The sequence below is a fragment of the Staurois parvus genome, unplaced genomic scaffold (genome assembly GCF_062004578.1).
Source record: "Staurois parvus isolate SC_StPar_1 unplaced genomic scaffold, SC_StPar_1.0 ptg000277l, whole genome shotgun sequence".
Classification (NCBI taxonomy): domain Eukaryota; kingdom Metazoa; phylum Chordata; class Amphibia; order Anura; family Ranidae; genus Staurois; species Staurois parvus.
Window position 1 is genome coordinate 3,243,694 of NW_028318073.1, and position 20,908 is coordinate 3,264,601.

The window sequence follows — 20,908 nt, forward strand, 5'->3', positions numbered from 1 at the left end:
TGTCTGGTTTGTCCTCTCAGTTTGCCCATTCATTTGTGGATGATATGCAGAAGAAAAGTGAAGTTTGATCTCTAGTGCCTCACACAGAGCTTTCCAGAACTTAGAGGTGAACTGCACTCCCCAATCGGATACGAAATTGCTGGGAATACCATGTAACCTCACAATCTCTTTAATGAAAGCAGAAGCAGTCTCAGCAGCAGAAGGAGTCCCTCTCAGAGGTATGAAATGAGCCATTTTTGACAGACGATCAACCACGACAAAGATGGTGGTGAACCCTTCAGATGGGGGGAGCTCTACAATAAAGTCCAGAGAAATCATACTCTGTGGTTTTTCAGGTACTGGAAGGGATTCTAATAGGCCCCAGGTTTTAGCTCTATCAGACTTGTTTCGGAGGCATACCGAGCAAGATCTAATGTAATTTTTACAATCTTTCATTAAGTTTGGCCACCAGAAGGAACTGGAGACCAAATTTGAGGTCTTGAGGATCCCGAAGTGACCCACTAAAGGATGGTCATGGCATCTTTTAAGAATGAGACTCCTGAGTTGTTCGGTATATAAATCTGTTCTTTATGTAGATACAGGCCATCCCTTAGCTGAAGATGCATTTCCAAGGGGGGTGGATGGTCATCAACCGCTTCCTTTATTTGTGATACAAGGTCTGCTTGCAGGAGTAAAAAGTTTTTAGCTGGCAGGATCGTGCCAGGTTCGGATGGTACTATTGAGTCATGATACATGTGTGAGAGCGCATCGGGTTTGCCGTTCTTTGATCCTGGATGGTATGTCAAGTGAAACACAGTGACAGAAGAAAAGTGCCCATCTTGCCTGCCGTGGCCTTAGGCGTTTTGCAGTTCTCAAGTATTCCAGATTTTTGTGATCTGTAAAAATGTAGATAGGGTGTGAAGCTCCCTCCAGCAAGTAGCACCATTCCTCGAGGGCCGCCTTGATGGTTAACAGCTCCCTGTCTCCTACGTCATAGTTCCTTTCAGGGGAGCTTGACTTTCTAGAGAAGATGGCAACAGGGTGAAGGAAGGACTTAAGTCCTTGTCATTGAGACAATATAGCTCCAACAGCATTTTCAGAAGCGTCCACTTCGAGAACATAAGCTAAAGCAGGATCTGGGTGCTTCAGGATAGAAGCAGAGGTGAATAAGGTCTTTAGTTGTTCAAAAGCTGCTTGAGCCTCGGGAGTCCATTAGAAAGCAACATGTTGCCTGGTTAACTGCGTGACTGGTGCAATGATACCAGAAAAATTCTTAATGAATTTCCTATAGGAATTAGCAAATCCCACAAAGCGTTGTGCCGCTTTCCTGTCTCTTGGGACGGGCCACTCTAATACAGAGGTCACTTTTTGAGGATCCATAGCAATGCCATCGGGAGTAATCACAAGTCTGAGGAACTGAATGGTCTGTTTCTCAAATTCACACTTTTCAGCTTTGGCATAGAGGTGATGTTAGCGTAACCTACCTATTATCTTCTTCACGTGGTCCTGGTGTCGTTCTATTAAGCTTCAGAAGACTAGGATGTCATCCAAATAGACAATGATCAATAAATCAAGATAGTCCCGGAATATATCATTAAAATGTTGGAATGTTGCTGGGGCATTACAGAGGCCAAATGGCATCACCAGGTATTCAAAGTGCCCAAAGCGTGTTCGAAAGGCCGCCTTCAATTCATCCCCTTCACGAATTCTGACTAAATTGTATTCACCTCTCAGATCTAGTTTTGAAAAGACACATGCCCCTCATAGCCTTTGGAACAATTCGGGAATCGGGGGAAGAGGATAGCGGTTCTTGACTGTTATCTTATTCAGATCACAAAGTCCACACATGGTCTAAGAGTGCCAGCTCTCGCTGGTGATTGTAGAGGGCCGAATAAACCCTTTTTCCAGGCTTTCATCTATGTAATTCCGGAGGACCTCTAGTTCCAATTCAGAGAGAGGGTAAATTCACCCAAAATGGATCTCGGCACCGGGTAGGAGTTCAATAGGACAATCATAGTGCCGGTCCGGGGGAAGAGCATTGGCACTCAATTTGTTGAATACATCCAAGTAATCATGGTAGGCAGCAGGGACAAGTTTCATCATCTCAGGATGGATGCTAAGAAGAGGAGTCACTGCGCACGGTTCCTTTGGAATGCAATGAGTCTGACAGTATTCGGAGGAAAAGAGGATTTCCCCAGAGAGCCAGTTGATGGATGGGTTGTGCGCCCTTAGCCAGGGCATGCCGAGGATGACCGGAAACATTGGTGAGGTTATGACATCCAGATGTAGAAGTTCCTGCTGTCCCTAGGATGAGTGGCAGAAGATTGACATAGTCTATTGCGTCACTGGGCCAGAACTGATACCAGAGCCATCAGCCAGATGGACCGAAAATCTTTGTTTCTTGGTACAGAGAGGGATATTGTATTAGCAAAGGTAGAATCCATGAAACAGCTACAGGCACCAGAGTCTATAACTGCTAAAACAGAAATAGTTATTTCAGCAAATTGCAAATGAAGGAGGAAGGAGAGGTGTGTTTGACTTGTTCCTTGGAACCAGCTAGGGAGGGCTTAGGAGGTCTCACTGGACATGTCAGTACATAGTGACCCGCATCACCACAGCAGAGGCAAAGGTTGAAGTTTTGTCGTTGAAGACGTTCAGCAGAGGATAAAGGTGGTCTCCAAAAACTTCTACGAGGAGAATTACGATGCCCCCTTTTGCTGGAGAGTATGTCTGATGTGACAGCAGTGGGTGAGGGGATAGGAGTCTCTATTTCATAGCAGATCAAGACACCCCTGCTAGCTCTTTCACCCTGCCTTTCCCGGAGCCGTCAGTCGATTTGAATGGCTAGGTTTATCAGGTCCTCTAGTCTGGTTGGTACCCCAACTCGGGCAAGCTCATCTTTCGAGATGTTAGAGAGACCAAGGCAAAACTGATGGCGGAGAGCAGACTCGTTCCATTGAGTGTCAGAACTCAGTGACATATTCCTCTATAGGCCTTAGGCCTTGCTGTAGCTTGCTAAGCATAGACTCTGTACTCTGGCGACGGAAGGGATCAGCGTAAAGTTGTGACATCGCTGAGAAAAAAGAGTCCGTAGAAGTCAGAGCCGGATCGTGTTGCTCACGAAGGTGGTGTGCCCAGGATTGGGGTTTATTCTGAAGGAGTGAAATAAGGAATCCCACTTTGATGCTTTGTGATGCAAAGGTTCTTGGTAGCAGAGAAAAATATAGCTCACAGGAGTTACAAAAGGTTTGGAACTTCCTGCGGTCTCCCGTGAAATACTCAGGTATTGGCACCCGGGGTTCCGTAGAGGAGAAGTTGCATGAATCATTCTGAGCTCTGTCTGGGTAGTTATGCCTGAGACTGCAGAGGGACCCATGGCTGTTGAGACATCTGACTTAGTTGGTAGTTGGTTTTCCATATGCTCAAGGTTTCTTTGCAAACTCTGCACCATGTAAGACAAGGCAGAGATTGATTGACAGATGTCCCCCATTGCAGAGGCCTCCCTTTCAGACTCCATCACTGGCTGACTGGTACTGTCACGTGCTTGATTGGAGACTGAAATGACGAGGTTGGCCTCACTTGTGTCACTAGCCCTGGAAGTGGAACAGAGGGTGTCTAGGGACCAGGGGGACAAGAGCGCCAGCAGATGTTGTTTGCAGCTGGAGACTTTGGAAGACTGATGAACCTCCAATTCAGGAACAGTAGCGATATGCAGAGCTGGTATGGTAGGTCACCAGGTGTGCACCAGAGCAAGGCAGGAAGCTGGGATAGGATACAGGAGCAATGTCATAGGAATAGCTGGGGTCATCAACGGACAGACAGCGAGGTACCAAATCATAAACAAGCCGAAGTCAGGAACAAGTATCAAGCAGGAGAGTAATCCGTGTCAGGTCAGGAACAAGCCGGGTCAGCAACAAGGAAATCACATTGGAACGAGCAGGAAACGGGGAATAGCTGAAGACCAGTCAGCACTCAGCACAGGCAGAGGCACCTTTTAAATAGTCCATCTGGCGCCAATCTTCGCCGTGCGTGATCGCGCATTTCTGTGCGCATGTGCACATCTATTCGCCAGCCATCTCACGGGAATTCCCTTACAGTGGTTCCCCAGAGCTTTGTTTTAGGACCAATTCTGTTTAACTTAAAAACAGGATATAGCAATTTCACAAGGATCTGAGGATCCTAATAGATCACTGGCTCAGCAATAGCATGCAATGCCAAGCTGCAGCATGCAAGGCCAGCAGAGTATTACCATGCATTAAAAAGAGGATTTACTCAAGAGATGACACTATCATTCTAAGAGCTTACAAAACTTGGTCACATCTTGAGTATGCGGTCCAGTTTTGGTCACCGATTTTCTGGAAGAATGTCCTTGAACTGCAGAGAGTCCAGAGAAGGGCAACAAGACGAGTAAGTCTTCCCGCTGATGTGGCGCATATATGCGGCCTCTCAGTGGTTGGGCCTTAACGCCAAGTGGCTGCAAATATGCGTCTATTGGTAAAAAAAATTTACCATGCTGATAGCATGCACACTGTTCACTCCAGACACAGCAACTAACATGTAGCCGAAAGTTCCCGAACTTACTTGTGATTGGGAGCTTTCCAATCATCTGACTGCAGCGAAAGCCATTCATATAACATTTTTGTAGCAATGGATTTTTTTTCTGGGCATATAGGAAATGATACCACAAAGTAAATTCATAAAATCATAAAGATTATTATACAAATATTAAAATTTTATATAGCACCACATCTAGTGTATGCAAAGTTAAGGTCACAAATCTTATTTCAATTCAACATCCACATGTTAGCTTAATGCGTTTCGAATGTTTCTAATAACTTCATCAGGAACACATTAACAGTACCCATATAGGAAAACCCAGTAGCTTAAAATCAAAAGTTTCCATACAGTTTGCTGGAGTGGAGATTTTCAAATCCAGAAGGGGACAGCCAAGGGACATGAAAATAATAGTCCAAAAAGTGTGATAGATCTCTACTATAGTCCTCAACTTTTTTACATAGAAAGCAAAGCGCTTCAAAGATGGGGCGCAAGATATTCAAGCAAGAATCCAAATCAGTTCTGGTCTGGAGTGCAAATCCTGCTGGCCATTGCAAGGTCCTGGTGGTACATCTGTTAGGTGTGTTTCTGAAATCTTTCTTGTAGAGAGTCCTTTTTTGTTTTGCACAAGGTTAAGGTGCTCTTGAGACTAAAACTTTCTTTCTTACCTAAGGTGGTCTCTTCTTTCCACCTCAAGGAGGATATTGTTCTTTATTCCCCTTCTCTTGCTCTTTGGCAAGAGAATGGGAATATGACAAGGAATATACCCTACATTGCTTGGATATTGTCAGGAATGTCTGAGTCTTTTTTTGTTTTGACTGTGGGACCTCTTAAAGGGCATCCTGCTTTCCACTATTGCTTGGTGGATTAGGCAACTTATCTACATGTCCTACACCTTTAAGGAGTTCTTAATTTCACTATCAGAGCCCATTCCACCAGGACTGTTTGTGTCTCTTGGGATTTTCAGCATCAAGCATCTGCTTCCCAGATTTGCAATGTCACCACCTGGTCCTCTGTTCACCTGTTTTCCAAGTTTACCAGATGGATGTTCAGGCCTTGGCTGATGTGATCTTTTTACCAGGAGGTTCTTCAAGCTGTTATAAGAGTGTTTTATTTGGTTTCTTTAACCTATGTTTTCTTGTGGGCATCTTGGCAGTTCTGTTTCCTGTGTTGTTGCCCACCCTCATTTTCTTGCTTGGGTACATCCATGGTATGTGAACACAAGTCCTGTACCCTGTACTATACAATTAAGATAACTAGGAATTTTTACTTACCTGTAAATTTCTTATTTTGGAGTACATTACAGGTCCCAGTACTGTACCCCTTTTCTCTGACTCATAATCACTCCTTATTGCTTGCTAAAAGAAAAAAATGGATTCTGATAGATCATAGGAGTACGCTCTAGGACAGGGGTGGGCAAACTTTTTGACTTGAGGGCCGCAATGGGTTCATATATTGGACCCGGGGGCCAGACCAAGAGTAGATGAATGATGTGTATGTGTCATCCATAGTAAGTATAGTAATATTCCCCCATAGTAAGCATAGTAATTAATCCCCCATATAGTAATTCATCCCCCATATAGTAATTCATCCCCCCTATAGTAATTCATCCCCCATATAGTAATTCATCCCATATAGTAATTCATCCCCCATATAGTAATTCATTCCCCATATTAATTCATCCCCCATATTAAGTCCCCAAGTCCCCCCTGTGTCAATTCACTTACCTTTGCTCCGCGCGTTCCTCTCGCCGTGTTCCCGCGCCATTCCGGTGTAGCATGAAAATCTGTCTTCTATGAGGATCTGTCCCCCTCGACGTATCTGCGCGTGTGCCAGTTTCAGGCATTAGCAGCCGATCGGCGATCTCCGGCACATGCGCAGATACGTCGAGGGGGACAGATCCTCATAGGAGACAGATTTTCATGCTACACCGTTCTTCAGGGCGGAGTGTGAGAGGAGCCTAGCTCCCCTAGCGTTCGTCACGCTGCCCCGCCTACACACATCCTGACAGTATCACGCTCCGCGGGCCGGATTAAAAGGTCCGTCGGCCCGTATACGGCCCGCGGGCCGTAGTTTGCCCATTGCTGCTCTAGGGGCTGCCCTAGCAAGTTTTTTTTGCCAGTGTCCAATCACATGAAGGTAGTCTGCATATAACCCATGGTCTACGAATACAAGTCCTGTAGTGTGCTCTGTAGTGTACTTTGCAGTTGTCCAAATCTCTATTTTTTTGTAGCAGTTTAAGCAATCCCGTATCCTGTCCCATATTTTGCCAGAGGGACTCTGATGTGAAGCGGGGACTTCCCCTGAGGTGCCAGTGAGAGAATAACCTCAACATCCAGTGCAGATGTCGGTGTCCTTTAGTCCATTAAATATAGAATATGCATCACTATTAGCCCCACCCTCTATTCCACCCCCTGCTGCACCCTCTGTCCTGTATTTTGCCAGAACAAAGGTGGCAACCTAGTTTGGGGATTGGAAAGATATACACTGTTAGACTTTTGCAAAATCATGACTTGTGGATTACTGACCCCTGTGATTGCAATCAATACAGATTTCAGTTGAAAGCTTAACTGATGTATAACTTACCAACAGTAAATAGTAAAAAAAAAAAAAAAACATGTTGAAAGCTTTATTACTACTCAGAAAGCTTTATTAAAGTGGTATTGAACTAAAAAAATTTAATATATTCCAACTTACCAATTATTATATGTATTGGCTATATTGGTTTTCTTTTTTTTTTTTTTAGGCTTTTTCCCTCTGTTTTCATATGGTAATTCAGTCAGTAACACACCTCCTGTATTATTGTGCAGAGCTACATAGACACCTCTAGACAGCAGCATTGTCAGTCTGGGGGAAGGGTAGTTTTAGATGCACTAGCAGATTTAGAAACACTAACAAATTGAAGCCAAACTCCAGATAACACTTTTTAAAGTGATATTAAAGGCATTTGTTTTAATACACACGTTATACTTACCTGCTTCTTGCGGTGGTTTTGCACAGAGCAGGCCTGATCCTTGTCTTCTCAGATCCTTCTCTTCTCTCCCACTCCGGTGCTACTGGCCCCTTTCTCCTGCCAAGTGCCTTCACAGCAAGCTGCTTGCTATGGTGGCACCTGGGCAGGCTCACTCTCAAGCTGCTGCTCTGCATGTCCATTCACACACAGAGCCATGGCTTGGCCCCACCCCCTCTCTCTCATCATTGGCTCACTGGCTAATGGCTCCCGCTGTTGTCTCAGCCAAGGAGGAGGGAGAGTCCCCAGAGAGCCGGGGCTCAGGTAGGTGTTTGGTGGGGCTGCTGCACACAGAATGTTTTTTACCTTCATGCATAGAATAAACCTTGAGCCTTTACAACCACTTTAAATAAAAATAGCTGAGCATTGTAAGCATCCCTGTCAGTGGTAAATAGTTTGCCTGTATCCCCTAACTGCTATTTCTGCAGCACAGCTTGTTCTCTTGAAAAACAAAAAACTGACAGGATCAACAGGTGAGAATAAAGGAAAAGAAAGTCTAAAAAAAGAAAACCACTGCAACCATCACATGTAAGACTTAATCTGCAATATAATAAATGTTTGGGATAATTCCACTTTAATGCTTTCTTGAGCTATTTTTTATTAGGTAGAGAACACAGGTATTATTAGGTTCTGAGTATCTCACTGCTATCAATATAAAAGGGGATACAGTAGCATCTAACACTTAACCACTTCAATTCTGACAATTTCACCACTTCCTGCCCAGGGCAATTTTCAGCTTTCAACAATGTCAAACTTTCAATGCCAATTGCTTGGTCATGCAACATACAATATTTTTTTTTCTTTTCAAAAGCAGAGCTTTCTTTTGTGGTATTTAATCACCACTGGGTTTTTTATTTTTTTGTTAAACAAACGAAAAAAAGACCAAACATTTGGAAAAAAAAGGGTTTATTTTTTTTAAATGTGCAAATAAGTAATTGTTCTTCACTGATGTGCGCTGATGAGGCTGCACTGATGGGTGCTGATGAGGCTGCACTGATGGGTGCTGATGAGGCTGCACTGATCAGCGCTGATGAGGCTGCATTGATGTAAACTGATGGGCACTGATGAGGCTGCACTGATTGATGGGGCTGCCCTGATAATCAAGCCACTGATGATCAGTGCCCTGATTATCAGTATAAACAATGTACTCGCTTTGCCCTGTCAGACTGGCCGGTGAGGAAAGGAAATGCCGATAACTAGCAAGTCTGTTTTTAGATGACCAGCTGATCACATTGTAAAGTGCCACTGTGATTGGCCCTTTACCACGATCTGTGATTAGCTATGTCCAAAGGACACAGCGGTCACAGAGTGCACCCTCGTGGGAGGGCGTCCATGGACAAGACCCCAAAACCGGAGAGCCACACTGTAGCCGTGTTTCGTCTATAGCATGGTTGGCAAGTGGTGAAAGCTGAGCCCCGGGCACAAAAACTTTCATCTAACTTTTTCCCTAATAGCTACAATTGATATAAATCCATTTTTTTTTCTCCATCAAATGCCTTTGGAAACCTAGATATTACCCTTTTAAAGTTGCAGTCACATCATCAGTGTGGTGTACATAGCCTGAGCAGAGCTGTGGAAGGGGCCCCACAGACTCTGCCCCCTTCTGTAGTTTTCTTCAAGCAGCCTTTAGTGGGTGGAGTCTGTGCTCTCTCTGTCAATGTGCAGGGTGACTGGTCTTGTCTCTGCCCCCTTCTGTAGTTTTCTTCAAGCAACCTTTAGTGGGTGGAGACAAGACCAGTCACCCTGCACATTGACAGAGAGAGCAACAGTGACCAGTCTATATTACAGGAAGTTCCTGCACAGAGGCAAAGTTTCGCACTGGATTACTGCACAGATCTTGAAGAAATGCACAACTCTTGTATTTAGACAATATTTGCTTATCCTGGAGTTCAGCTTTATGAAAGTACATTGGTTGTTTACAAAGAGAGAGTCATATTCTATACAATGAACGCTACAATTTTGTTATATGTTTATGCAGACTTGGCAGTTCATTATCATAGCCAAGATATAGCATACAGTAGATGTGCTAAATACTGTATATGTTTATTGGTAAAGAGTATTTATTCTAGGTTTTTAATACAAAAAATTAATGGAATAAAAATAATGGTTCCATTTTTACACAACTGTTTGACTTACACAACTGTTTGACAAAATAACCTAATATTGTTTTTAATGATAAAAAAAAAAGTAAACTAACAAATCCGCAGTAATTTTAATTAGATTACATACAGTTGTGCCCAATGTTTGCATACCCTGACAGAAATCGTGACATATGACTGATAATCACAAAATACTGTGTTTTATTTAACCCCTTGGCACTGAGTGTACGCAAATATGCAGCCCCACTGGACTGATTTTTTTTCCGCGGGGCCGCATATTTGCATATTTGTGTTTGTGCTGGGAGTGCGTCACACGTTGCACTCCCAGCACAGAGACCGGGGTCTCACCTAGAGCCCCAGGTCCGTACTAAAAATCGGGACCCAGAACTCCCGATCCTGGGACACCTGATCACTGTGATAGCCTCTGATTGGCTATCACAGTGCTTAGTCAGTGTGAAGCCCGCACTTGTGTTTCTCTCTCTGGTGTGGTTGTTTTAAGGAGTATAATACGATACTTGAACAAAAATGTGCTGCATGCCAGAAAGAAGCCTTTACTGCAACAATGCCACAAAAAGCCAGATTACAATATTATTATTATAATATACAGGATTTATATAACGCAGACAGTTTGCTCAGCGCTTTACATTTTGGGGGAAGACAGTACAGGAGACAGTACAGTAGCAATACGATTCAATAGACGAGGGGTTCGAGGGCCCTGCTCCTTGGAGCTTACAATCTAGGAGGGAGGGGATAGTGATACAGGAGGAAATAGCTTAGGGTTTGGAGTGGTAGGAAGAGTGGAGAAGTTCAGTAATTCGTTGAGGGCGGGGTAGGCTTCCCTAAAGAGAGAGGTTTTCAGAGTGCGCCTAAAGGTGAGCAGAGTAGGTGATAGTCTGATGGATTGGGGTAGGGAGTTCCAGAGGATGGGGGAAGCCCTGGTGAAGTCCTGGAGACGAGCGTGGGAGGAGGAGACCAGGGAGCTAGAGAGTAGGAGGTCTTGTTAGGAGCGGAGAGTACGTTTTGGGTGGTGTTTGGAGACAAGATCGGTGATGTAGTTTGGGGCAGTATTATGAACAGCTTTATACGTCCGTGTTAGCGTTTTGAATTTTATCCGTTGGGCAATCGGAAGCCAGTGGAGGGATTGGCAGAGGGGGGTGGCAGATACGGAGCGGTTAGTAAGGTGGATGACTCTGGCCGCAGCATTCAAGATAGACTGAAGCGGGGATAGCCTGCGGTGAGGTAAGCCGATGAGGAGGGAGTTACAGTAGTCGATGCGTGATATAATAAGGGAGTGAATGAGTTGCTTAGTGGTTTCCGAGGTTAGGAACGGTCGTATTTTGGAGATGTTGCGGAGGTGAAGTCTACATGAGTTTGTCAGTGATTGGACCTGGGGCTGGAAGGACAGATTGGAGTCTAGGATGACACCTAGTACTATGGCATGAGGTGTGGGACTGATGATAGTGTTGTTGGTCTTGATGGAGAAGTCGGGGGGGGGGGCACGGGCTGGGGGGAAAACTAGGAGCTCAGTTTTGGAAAGATTTAGTTTGAGGAAGTGGAGTGACATCCAATCCGATATGTCGCTCAGTAGGCTTGTGATACGGGCGGAGACTGAAGGGGTGAGGTGAGGGGTAGAGAGATTTGCATGTCGTCAGCATAGAGATGGTAGTTGAAGCTGTGGGAATGTATCAATTGGCCAAGGGAGGAGGTGTAGATGGAGAAGAGAAGGGGCTCGAGGACAGACCCTTGAGGGACCCCAACAGAGAGGGGGAGTGAAGAGGAGGTGGCAGCGTTATAGATAACACTAAAGGAGCGCTGTGATAGATAGGGAGAGAGCGGAGTCTCTGAGGCCAAGAGAGTGTAGTTTTTTGAGGAGGAGGGGGTGGTCAACCTTGTCGAAAGCCATAGAGGGGTCGAGGAGTAGGAGCACTGAATAGTGGCCATTAGTTTTGGCGATAAGCAGGTCGTTGGTGAGTTTGAGTAGGGCAGTTTCGTTAGAGTGTAGGGGGCGGAAGCCAGACTGTAGGGGATCAAGGAGGTTGTTGTCGGTGAGGTTAGAACTCAGGCATTTATAGACTAAGCGCTCTAGGAGTTTGAATGTAAATGGCAGCAGGGAGATGGGTCTTAGGTTGTTCAGGTCGGTGGGATCCAGGGTGGGTTTTTGAGTATGGGAGTGATGTGCGCCTGCTTTAGAGGGGAGGGGAAGGTGCCAGCAGAGAGGGAAAGATTAAAGATGTGAGTGAGGGAGCATAGGATGGAAGAAGAGGGTGATCGTAGGAGTTGAGGGGACAGGGTCAAGGGGGAAGGTGGTGAGGCAGGCTTCTGAGAAGACTATAGTGACCACTTCAGTAGTAGCGAGGTTGAAGGAGTGGAGTGTTGAGGGGGTTTTAGTGTGAGGAATGCTAGGTGGGGTGGAAGTCTGCGCAGTGGCGATGTCCCTACGAATTGCGTCGATCTTGTTTTTGAAGTGGTTAGCAATCTCAAGGGCGGTGAGTGAGGTACTGGGTGGAGGTGGGGGCGGAGAGAGTAGAGAGTTAAAAGTAGAGAAGAGCCGGCAAGGACTGGAGGAGAAGGTATTAATGAGGGTAACAAAGTAATCTTGCTTAGCAGCGTGAAGTGTATGTTAGGAGGGCAGTGTATGTTAGGAAGGCAGATTTATATCAGGTGAACGCTTGTTGGGATTTGGTTTTTCGCCATAGTCACTCCAGCACACGACTGCATCGTTTGAGATTTTTGGTGTGGTCAGTCTGCCAGGGTTGTCGGGGTCTAATGCTTCGTGTTGTTGGGGGTGCTAGCAAGTCTAGAGTGGCTGACAGCGAGTTGTTATAAACAGTAGTGGCCAGGTCAGGGCAGGACAGAGGAAGGATACTGTCGTAAAGTTGGTCAGCTGCAGAGTGGAGAGGGGCAGGGTTCAAGTTGCGGAGGTTTCTGCTGGTGATAGTTTGATGTTTGGAGGGATAGGTGTTTGAGGATGAGGAGACGGAGAAGGTAATGAGGTTGTGATCAGAGAGAGGAAAGGGGGTGTTTGTGAGGTTGTAGGGAGTGCAGAGATGAGAGAAGACAAGATCTAGGGTGTTCCCGTCGGAGTGGGTGGTGGACTGTATACATTGTGTGAGTGCAAAAGAAGAGGTTAAGTGGAGGAGTTGGGATGTAGCCGGGTTATCGATGTTGATAGGGATGTTGAAGTCTCCAAGGATGATGGTGGGTAGCTCGGAGGAGAGAAAGAAGGGAAGCCAGGTGGAGAAGTCGTCGAGAAAGCGGGACACGGGTCCAGGAGGCAGATAGATTACTGCAATCGTCAGAGAGATTGGAGAGAATAGCCGGATGCAGTGGGTCTCAAAAGAAGAGAAGAATAGAGAGGGAGGGCTTGGGAGGACTTGGAAGGTGCTCTGTGGTGACAGGAGCATACCAACCCCACCACCTTTCCAACTGCTGGTTCTGGGTGAGTGGATCCAGATGAGACCTCCATAGGAGAGTGCCGCAGGGGAGGCAGAGTCAGTAGCTTGGATCCAGGTTTCGGTGATTGCTAGGAGGTTGAGGGAGTGGGAGACAAAAAAGGTCGTGGATGGCAGTGAGTTTGTTGTAAACCGATCAGGCGTTCCAGAGTGCACATGAAAACAGGAGGGTGGTTTTGGGAAGCAGAGAGACAGGTATTAGATTGAGGGGGTTGCGGCAGTTCATGGAAGAAAGAGGATGCCTTGTGTGTGGGTGAGGTAGTGGAGGACTAGGGTTCAGGGAGATGTCCCCAGAGGTTAGGAGAAGAAGAAGGTTGAGAAAGGTGGCATGGGATCGGGATGTACATGACGCGTATGTCTACCAGTGATGGTGTTCAGGTCAGTGGGAGAGTGGAGTATCAAGAGGAGGTGATAAGAGCAGTAGTAGGGAGATGGGAACAGTGAAGTTGAGATGTACAGTTGTTTGGGTGGAGCAGAGGGATATAGAAAAGAGATTTTGGGAACGGAGGAGAGGAGTATGAGGAGTAGAGGAGGCATTTTAGGAAGGTATACGGAGTGGCGGTCAGGTGTGGTGGAATGTTTCTCAGGGTGCTTGATTGCAGATAGTCCAGCGTGCAGTAGAGTATCTCTTGTGTCTACCTGCAGCTAGAGTTCTTGTGCTTAGGTTCAGGATGGGTTGAGTTCAGTTAGATAACTTGTGGCCAAGGGTAGTACTGGCCCCAGGGGATCCATGGCCCCTGGTGCCGGTGCAGGGGGGTGGTAGCATGGTTGTAATCAAGCTACAAGTTCCAGTATGTGCAAGTCCCAGATTGTAGGATGAAGTTTGGTTTGAGGAGATGAGGGGTGGACGTCAACTGTAGAAGTGTTTCCCAGGTAGAGGAGATGAGATTTAGTAGAAGGTTGTGAGGGGTGGGAATCCGCTGTGGGAGTTGGGTGTAGTAGGGGGCTAGGGGACCATGGAATCAGCAGTCGGGTCCTCTCCCATGCTGGCTGTACTCACGGGGGGTAGACCGATGGGCTTCAGGTCTGGGTAGGGTCGCGTCGTGGTAGGCCTCACCAGGCCGAGATCATCTGCTGGGCTCAACTGCATGGAAATAGGCCCGCTTCGGTTCACTCTTTCCAGTGGCACTGGTCTCTTTCTCCTTCACCGGGCGCAGGTAGGGTCGGGGAAACCACCGGTGTCCTCCCCCTGCCCTCTACTACCCAGGAGGTTGAATTATATGGTGGGGGCTGAGTAGTGTGGTTGGCAGGCCTGGTGGCCTATGTAGCGGTGGGCCCTGCTAGGTTGGCGTGTGGCTTTGATGCGGGAGGCCGCGGCGGGCTCTGTCAGGACAGATGCCTAAAGTTGTGGGAGGCAGCGGAGTAGTGGGCGGTGGGGAGGCTCGGGCGGCCGCTCCCCCTTCTCTATGTGTATCCAGAGCCTGGCGGGCTTGGTGGTGGCAGGCCACGGCTCGGCGGGCCCTGTGTGGACGGACGCCGCAGCGATGGAGCTCTGGTGGTTTGGTAATGATGGAGCAGTGGAGAGGCTCGAATGCGGACGCTCCTCCTTCTCAGTGTGTATCCGGAGCTTGGCGGCGACAGGCCATGGCTCGGCGGGCCCTGGGTGGATAGGCGCTGCGGCGATGGGGTTCCGGGCTGCACGGCGTGAGGTCGGCTCGGCAAAGCTCCCCCCTCCTGCGGCCGCCGTGAGCCCGCTGCTCCCGGGGTTGGCGGACGGGAGTGAGAGGGAGTATGGAGGCGACTGGAGCTGTGATCTAAGCCCGGCAATACCTTGACAGGTCTCACAGCTTCTGGCACACTGTAATCTGGAGTGACAAGACAAAAATAGAGCTTTATGGTCCCAACAAAAGGGCTATATTTGAAGAGAGGTCAACAAGGCCTATAGGCACAAGAATAGCATCCCTACTGTGAAGCATGGTGGTGCCTCACTGCTGTTTTGGACTGTGTAAGCTCTAAAGGCACGGGGAATCTTACGAATATTGATGGCAAGATGACTGCAGCTTGTTATCAGAAAATACTGGCAGACAATTTGCATTCTTCTGCTGCGTGTGGGACACTCTTGGACTTTCCAGCACCACATTGACCCTAAGCACAAGGTCAAGTTGACCCTCCAGTGGTTATAGCAGAAAAAGGTGAAGGTTTTCGAGTGGCCTTCACAGTCTTCTGACCTTAATATCATGAAGCCACTCTGGGGAGATCTCAAACATGCAGTTCATGCAAGACTACCTAAGACTTTGCATGACCTAGAAATATTTTGCCAAGATGAATGGGCAGCTATACCACCTGCAAAAATTTGGGGCCTCATAGACAACTATTACAAAAGACTGCATGCAGTCATTGATGCTAAAGACGGCAATACATAAAGAACTAAGGTTATGCAGACTTTTTAACGGGTCATTTCATTTGTTTACTTGTTGCAATGTTTTGTTTTATGATGTGCCATTCTGTTATGACCTACAGTTGAATATGAATCCCATAAGAAATAAAAGAAACGTGTTTTTGCCTGCTCACTCATGTTTTGTTTAAAAATAGTACATACTGTATAATTACCAATTCTCCAAGGGTATGCAAACTTTTGAGCACAACTGTATGAAAACCTACAATAGTTCAGATTTCTGTATGACAGAAATCTGAACTATTATCTACTTTCTCCAAAAAAAATAGTTGGCTAGAGTAAGGATTTAACACTGGATACTGCAACTGTAATTTACACAATTCCTATCCCCCAGATCTGCCCACCCCTCTCCACCAACTGCTTTCATTGGTGCTTGCTCCTTGCATTTTGAGTCACAGTAGCTTAATACATGTTGTTTATATTTCTTCATTTTTATCAATGTTTTTGAGACAATAGGAGTTTTCCTTTTAAGCTCTGAGGATGTTTCTATACGGATGTAGTAACCCCGCACAAGTGAATTGCTTGTTTATACTGCAGGCTCCATGTTCAGACTGAAGTTCTGGACACAGGCACAATTTTCGTTTTTTCAGGTATTTACCAAAACATTTTCAAGCTATAGTTATATAATGGATATGGGCTTAAAGTTCACACTCTCAGGTTTAATTTGAGGGTATGCACATCCAAATTGGAGGAAGAGTTTAGGAATTACAGCTCTTAAGAGTAGCCACCCCCCCTTTTTCAAGGGACCAAAAGTAATTGGACAATTGAAACAAAAGCTTTTTCATGGCCAGGTGTGGGCTACTCCATTATTTCTTCATCAATTATGCGGGTAAAAGGTCTGGAGTTGATTCTAAGTGTGGTATTTGCATTTGGAATCTATTGCTGTGAGCCTACATCATGCTTTCAAAGGAGCTGTCCATGGAAGTCAAACAGACCATTGTAAGGCTTTAAAGACTAAACAAATCCATCAGAGGATAGCAGCAACATTAGTAGTGGCCAAATCAACAGTTTGGTACATTCTGTGGAAAGGAAAATGCACTGGTAAGCTCAGCAGCATAAAAAGGCATGAACGTCCACGGAAGACAACAGTGGTGGATGATCGCAGGATCCTCTCTATGGTAAAGAAAAACCCATTCACAACATCCAGACAAGTGAAGGACACTCTCCAGGAGGTGGGCTTATAATTGTCAAAGTCTACAATCAAGAGAAGACTTCAAGAGAGCAAATACAGAGGGTTCACCACAAGGTGCAAACCATCCATAAGCTTGAAGAATAGAAAAGCCAGATTAGACTTTGCCAAAAAACATCTAAAAAAAGCCAGACCAGTTCTGGAAAAGCATTCTTTGGATGGATGAAACTAAGATTAATCTGTACTAGAATGACGGGAAGAAAAAAGTGTGGAGAAGGCTTGGAACAGCTCATGATCCAAAGCATACAACGTCATCTGTAAAACATGGTGGAGGCAGTGTGATGGCATGGGCATGCATGGCTTCCAGTGTCACTGGGTCATTGGTGTTTATTGATGATGCAGCAGAAGACAGAAGCAGCTGGATGAATTCTGCAGTGTTTAGAGATGTACTGTCAGCCCAGATTCAACCAAATGCAGCAAAGTTGATTGGATGGCGCGTCACGGTACAGATAGACAATGATCCAAACCACACTGCAAAAGCAACCAGGAGCTTTTAAAGGAAAATATGTGGAATATTCTGTAATGGCCGAATCAGTCACCTGATCTCAACCCAACTGAGCATGCATTTCACTTGCTGAAGGCAAAACTAAAGGCAGAAAGACCCACAAACAAAGAACAACTGAAGACAGCTGCAGTTAGAGCCTGGCAAAGCATTAGAAAGGAGGGAACCCAGTCTTTGGTAAAGTCCATGGGTTCCAGACTTCAGGCAGTCATTGCCAGAAAAGCATTCTCAACAAAATATTAAAAATGAGCATTTTATTTATGATTATATTCATTTATTCGATTACTTTTGGTCCCTTGAAAAAGGGGGATGGCTACTTTTTAAGAGCTGTAATTCCTAAACCGTTCCTCCAATTTGGATGTACATACCCTCAAATTAAACCTGAGAGTGCACTTTCAGCCCACATCCACTATATAACTATAGTTTGAATATGTTTTGGAAAATACCTGATAAAATCTAAAATTGTGCCTGTGTCCAAATATATATAGACTTTACTGTATATACGTGTATGGTGTGTTTGGAGCACTTTTATAGTGCATTTTTTTGGCAGTATTTATCTTTTTTTACTAAGTTGTGTTTGTATACATTCGCAGAGCATTCACATGCAATCCAGTGTGAAAAAATGCAGCGTGCTGTAGTTTTCCTTTTAAACACAGGTGAGAGCATCATAATGGTACAAACTAGTCTTCTTGAAATACATTAATTTTGTTTTTACATATGTGCTTTTACTAAAAACCCATTCAACTGCATGTGATGTAAATTAGTGCTCAGAGAAAACCCTCCAAACTCCATACCCATGGTGCTTGCTGAGGAAATAAACCTAGGGTGCCTAGTACAGTAAGGTAGCAATGACCATTTAGTGATTCTGATCTTTTTCTTATAGATATATCACTGCTCAGACTGACACAGAAGTAGAATCAGAAGATGAGCCAGGAGTGGCAAGTGTTAAAGCAAAGAAAAGTAAAATTTTAGAAGAGGAAGCTGAACTACTTTGTCTCCTCCAGAAAGTTGATGCTAACCATAATGGCTCTGTATCTGAGAAAGAGGAAGGATTCAGGATGATGCTCAACATGCAGGATAAGGTACCTCTTTTACTGTACAGTGCTCTGATAGCAAATTCCACACTTTGTCACTAAGTGTTCTTGCATGGCAAGACCACTTACTGTTATCTCACATATATATTCTTATTATTATAGCCAAATTTACCACCCTAACTCCTCCCACAGTTTTTACACTACATAGACAGTAATATACCGAAACGTGCGGATTGTTCCCGATTGGTGTGCTATTACCTTGTGGAACGTTTCGCCGAATGGTTCACGAAATATCAGCGTTTTTGTGGTGAAATTGGTCCCATAGGAATGAATGGCGGTATGTTCAAAACTAGAGTGGGAGCTGACAAAAGCTAGAGTGTGAGAAGAAAAATCAGGACATGATTTCTAAACTGCCATCACTCCCTCATTTTCAAGCCCACCTACACAAATCTTATATCAAAACGTTCAGCTATCCCTGCTGCCACTAAGCCATAGTCCTGATAATTTTCACAATATGACTATTTGTTTGCAACACACGCCGCCCATTGACATTAATTGAAACTCCACTCTAGCCACCTCAAATTTGAAGGGCAATGTCTAAACTGCGACTGTGGCTTCATTTTTAATATTGCAGAGACATGCTATGCATCAAAATGTAGGTCTGGGTCTTGTGATTCTCACAATATAAAGCTCTTCGGTGCAAGATTTATAATTTTTAAACTACAACCGTTTGAAGATGGCAACCGCCAGTGAAGTGAGCAAGTTGGAGCAGTTTGTTTTTAACCACTCTTCTCTGCCCTTGCTGTAGAGTGTGTTGCCATAGGAACCCAGGTGTGTGAGCAGGCAGCAGAGTGACAAGCCACTCCACCCAGTTACTCCGCCCACTCCAGTTGTAGACTACTGGTGGAGACAAGAACACTTTACACAATTTCCCCAGAAATTGTAGCTTTTCTAGTTATAATGTGCATTTTCCTAATTACATTGCACCTGCAGACTATATACAGTATATACTGTATATATACACTGCTATAAAAAAAAGTATTTGCCCCTTCCTGATTTTTTTTTTTTTTTTTTTTTTTTTTTTTTGCGTATTTGTTACATTTAAATTATTAAGATCAGCAAAAAATTTTATTATTACACAAAGGTAATACAAGTAAATACAAAATGCAGTTTTTAAATGATGATTTCATTTATTAAAAAAAAAAGCTATACAAACTTGCCTGGCCCTGTGTGAAAAAGTAATTGCCCCCTAAAGCTTATAACTGGTTGTGCCACCGTTGATGGCAACAACTGCAATCAATCGTTTGCGATAACTGGCAAAATGGGTCTTTCACATTGCTGTGGAGGAGTTTTTGCCCACTCTTCTTTGCATAATTCTTTTTATTCAGCCACATTGGAGGGATTTCAAGTATGACTGGCCTGTTTAAGGTCATGCCGCAGCATCTCTATCCTATTTCGATCTCATGTCTGGGCTTTGACTAGGCCACTCCAAAACCTTAATTTAGTTTTTTTGATGTTTTGAGCCATTCAGAGATGGACTTGCTGGTGTGTTTCAGATCACTGTCTGTCCTGCTGCAAAACCCAAGTGCTCTTGAACTTGAGGTCACAAACTAATGGCCGTACATTCTCCTTCAGGATTTTCTGGTAGAGCGCAGAATTCATGGTTCCGCCAATTATGGCAAGTTATCCAAGTCCTGATGCTGCAATGCAGCAACAGGCCATCACACTACCACCACCATGTTTGACTGTTGGCATGGTGTTCTTTTTATGAAATGTTGTGTTAGTTTTACGGCAGATGTAGTGGGACACACACCTTCCAAAAAGTTTGCCCAAAAGTCTTGGGGATAATCAACATGTTTTTTGGCAAATAGGAGATGCGCCTTTGTGTTATTTTTGGTCAGCAGTTGCTTTTGCCTTGCCCAGTCTCTTTCTTATTGTTGAATCATGAACACTGACCTTAAAGTGTTACTAAGCCCAGGAACCTGCATTCACTATATCTGGTCTCCCACAGTACACAGAACATGGAAGTGTAATTATTTTAGTAAATCTAAACTGGTAAATTCCTTTTCTCATCAGCAGTATATAGCAGTCTTGTGACTTCTATCAGTGTCCAGCTAAGCACTGGTTACAGCTTCTAGGAGGTGTTTTCATTTTTCTCTCGCAGGATGCAGGACCCTTGAGCTCTGTCTGGACAGTGCTGATTAGCCATGTGCTGATCACATGCACTCTTCCAAGGAAACAAAATGCCTCTAGCAATGCACACCAAATTGAGCATGTGCAGAGTGACTCCAAACGATGTCTTATCTGGAGATAAGAGGGGAACACTGGAAGAAGGGGAGGATCAAAGAAGTCAGGATCAAAGAGCGTTTTTACACAATGCAGAGGATTAACCCCTTAGGTTCCACAGTTAGTATAACAAGCATGCTGTACTGCATATACAGACTGATTTACTGTTGTGGGTTTAGTAACACTTGAGGCAAGCAAGGCTTGCAGTTATTTAGATGTTGTTCTGGGTTCTTTTATGACCTCCTGGATAAGTCGCTATCATGTTCATGGAGTAATTTTGGTAGGCCGACCACTCCTGGAAAGGTTCACCACTGTTCCATTTGTGGATAATGGCTCTCGTTGTGATTCGCTGGAGTCCCAAAATCTTACAAATAACTTTGTAAACCTTTTCAAACTGATACATGATAC

General features: G+C 44.9%; 1 protein-coding gene across 6 annotated transcripts in view; it reads left to right on the forward strand.

The window, feature by feature from the left end:
• The window catches only part of RMDN2 (regulator of microtubule dynamics 2), a 284,536-nt gene that overhangs the window by 20,056 nt on the left and 243,572 nt on the right, over positions 1 to 20,908 (forward strand). For all 6 annotated transcript variants that reach the window (XM_089681785.1, XM_089681786.1, XM_089681783.1 and 3 more), the window contains one exon: positions 18,064 to 18,262. In XM_089681785.1, coding sequence (XP_089537911.1) covers positions 18,064 to 18,262 — 199 coding nt within the window. The remainder of the gene's footprint in view (positions 1 to 18,063; positions 18,263 to 20,908) is intronic.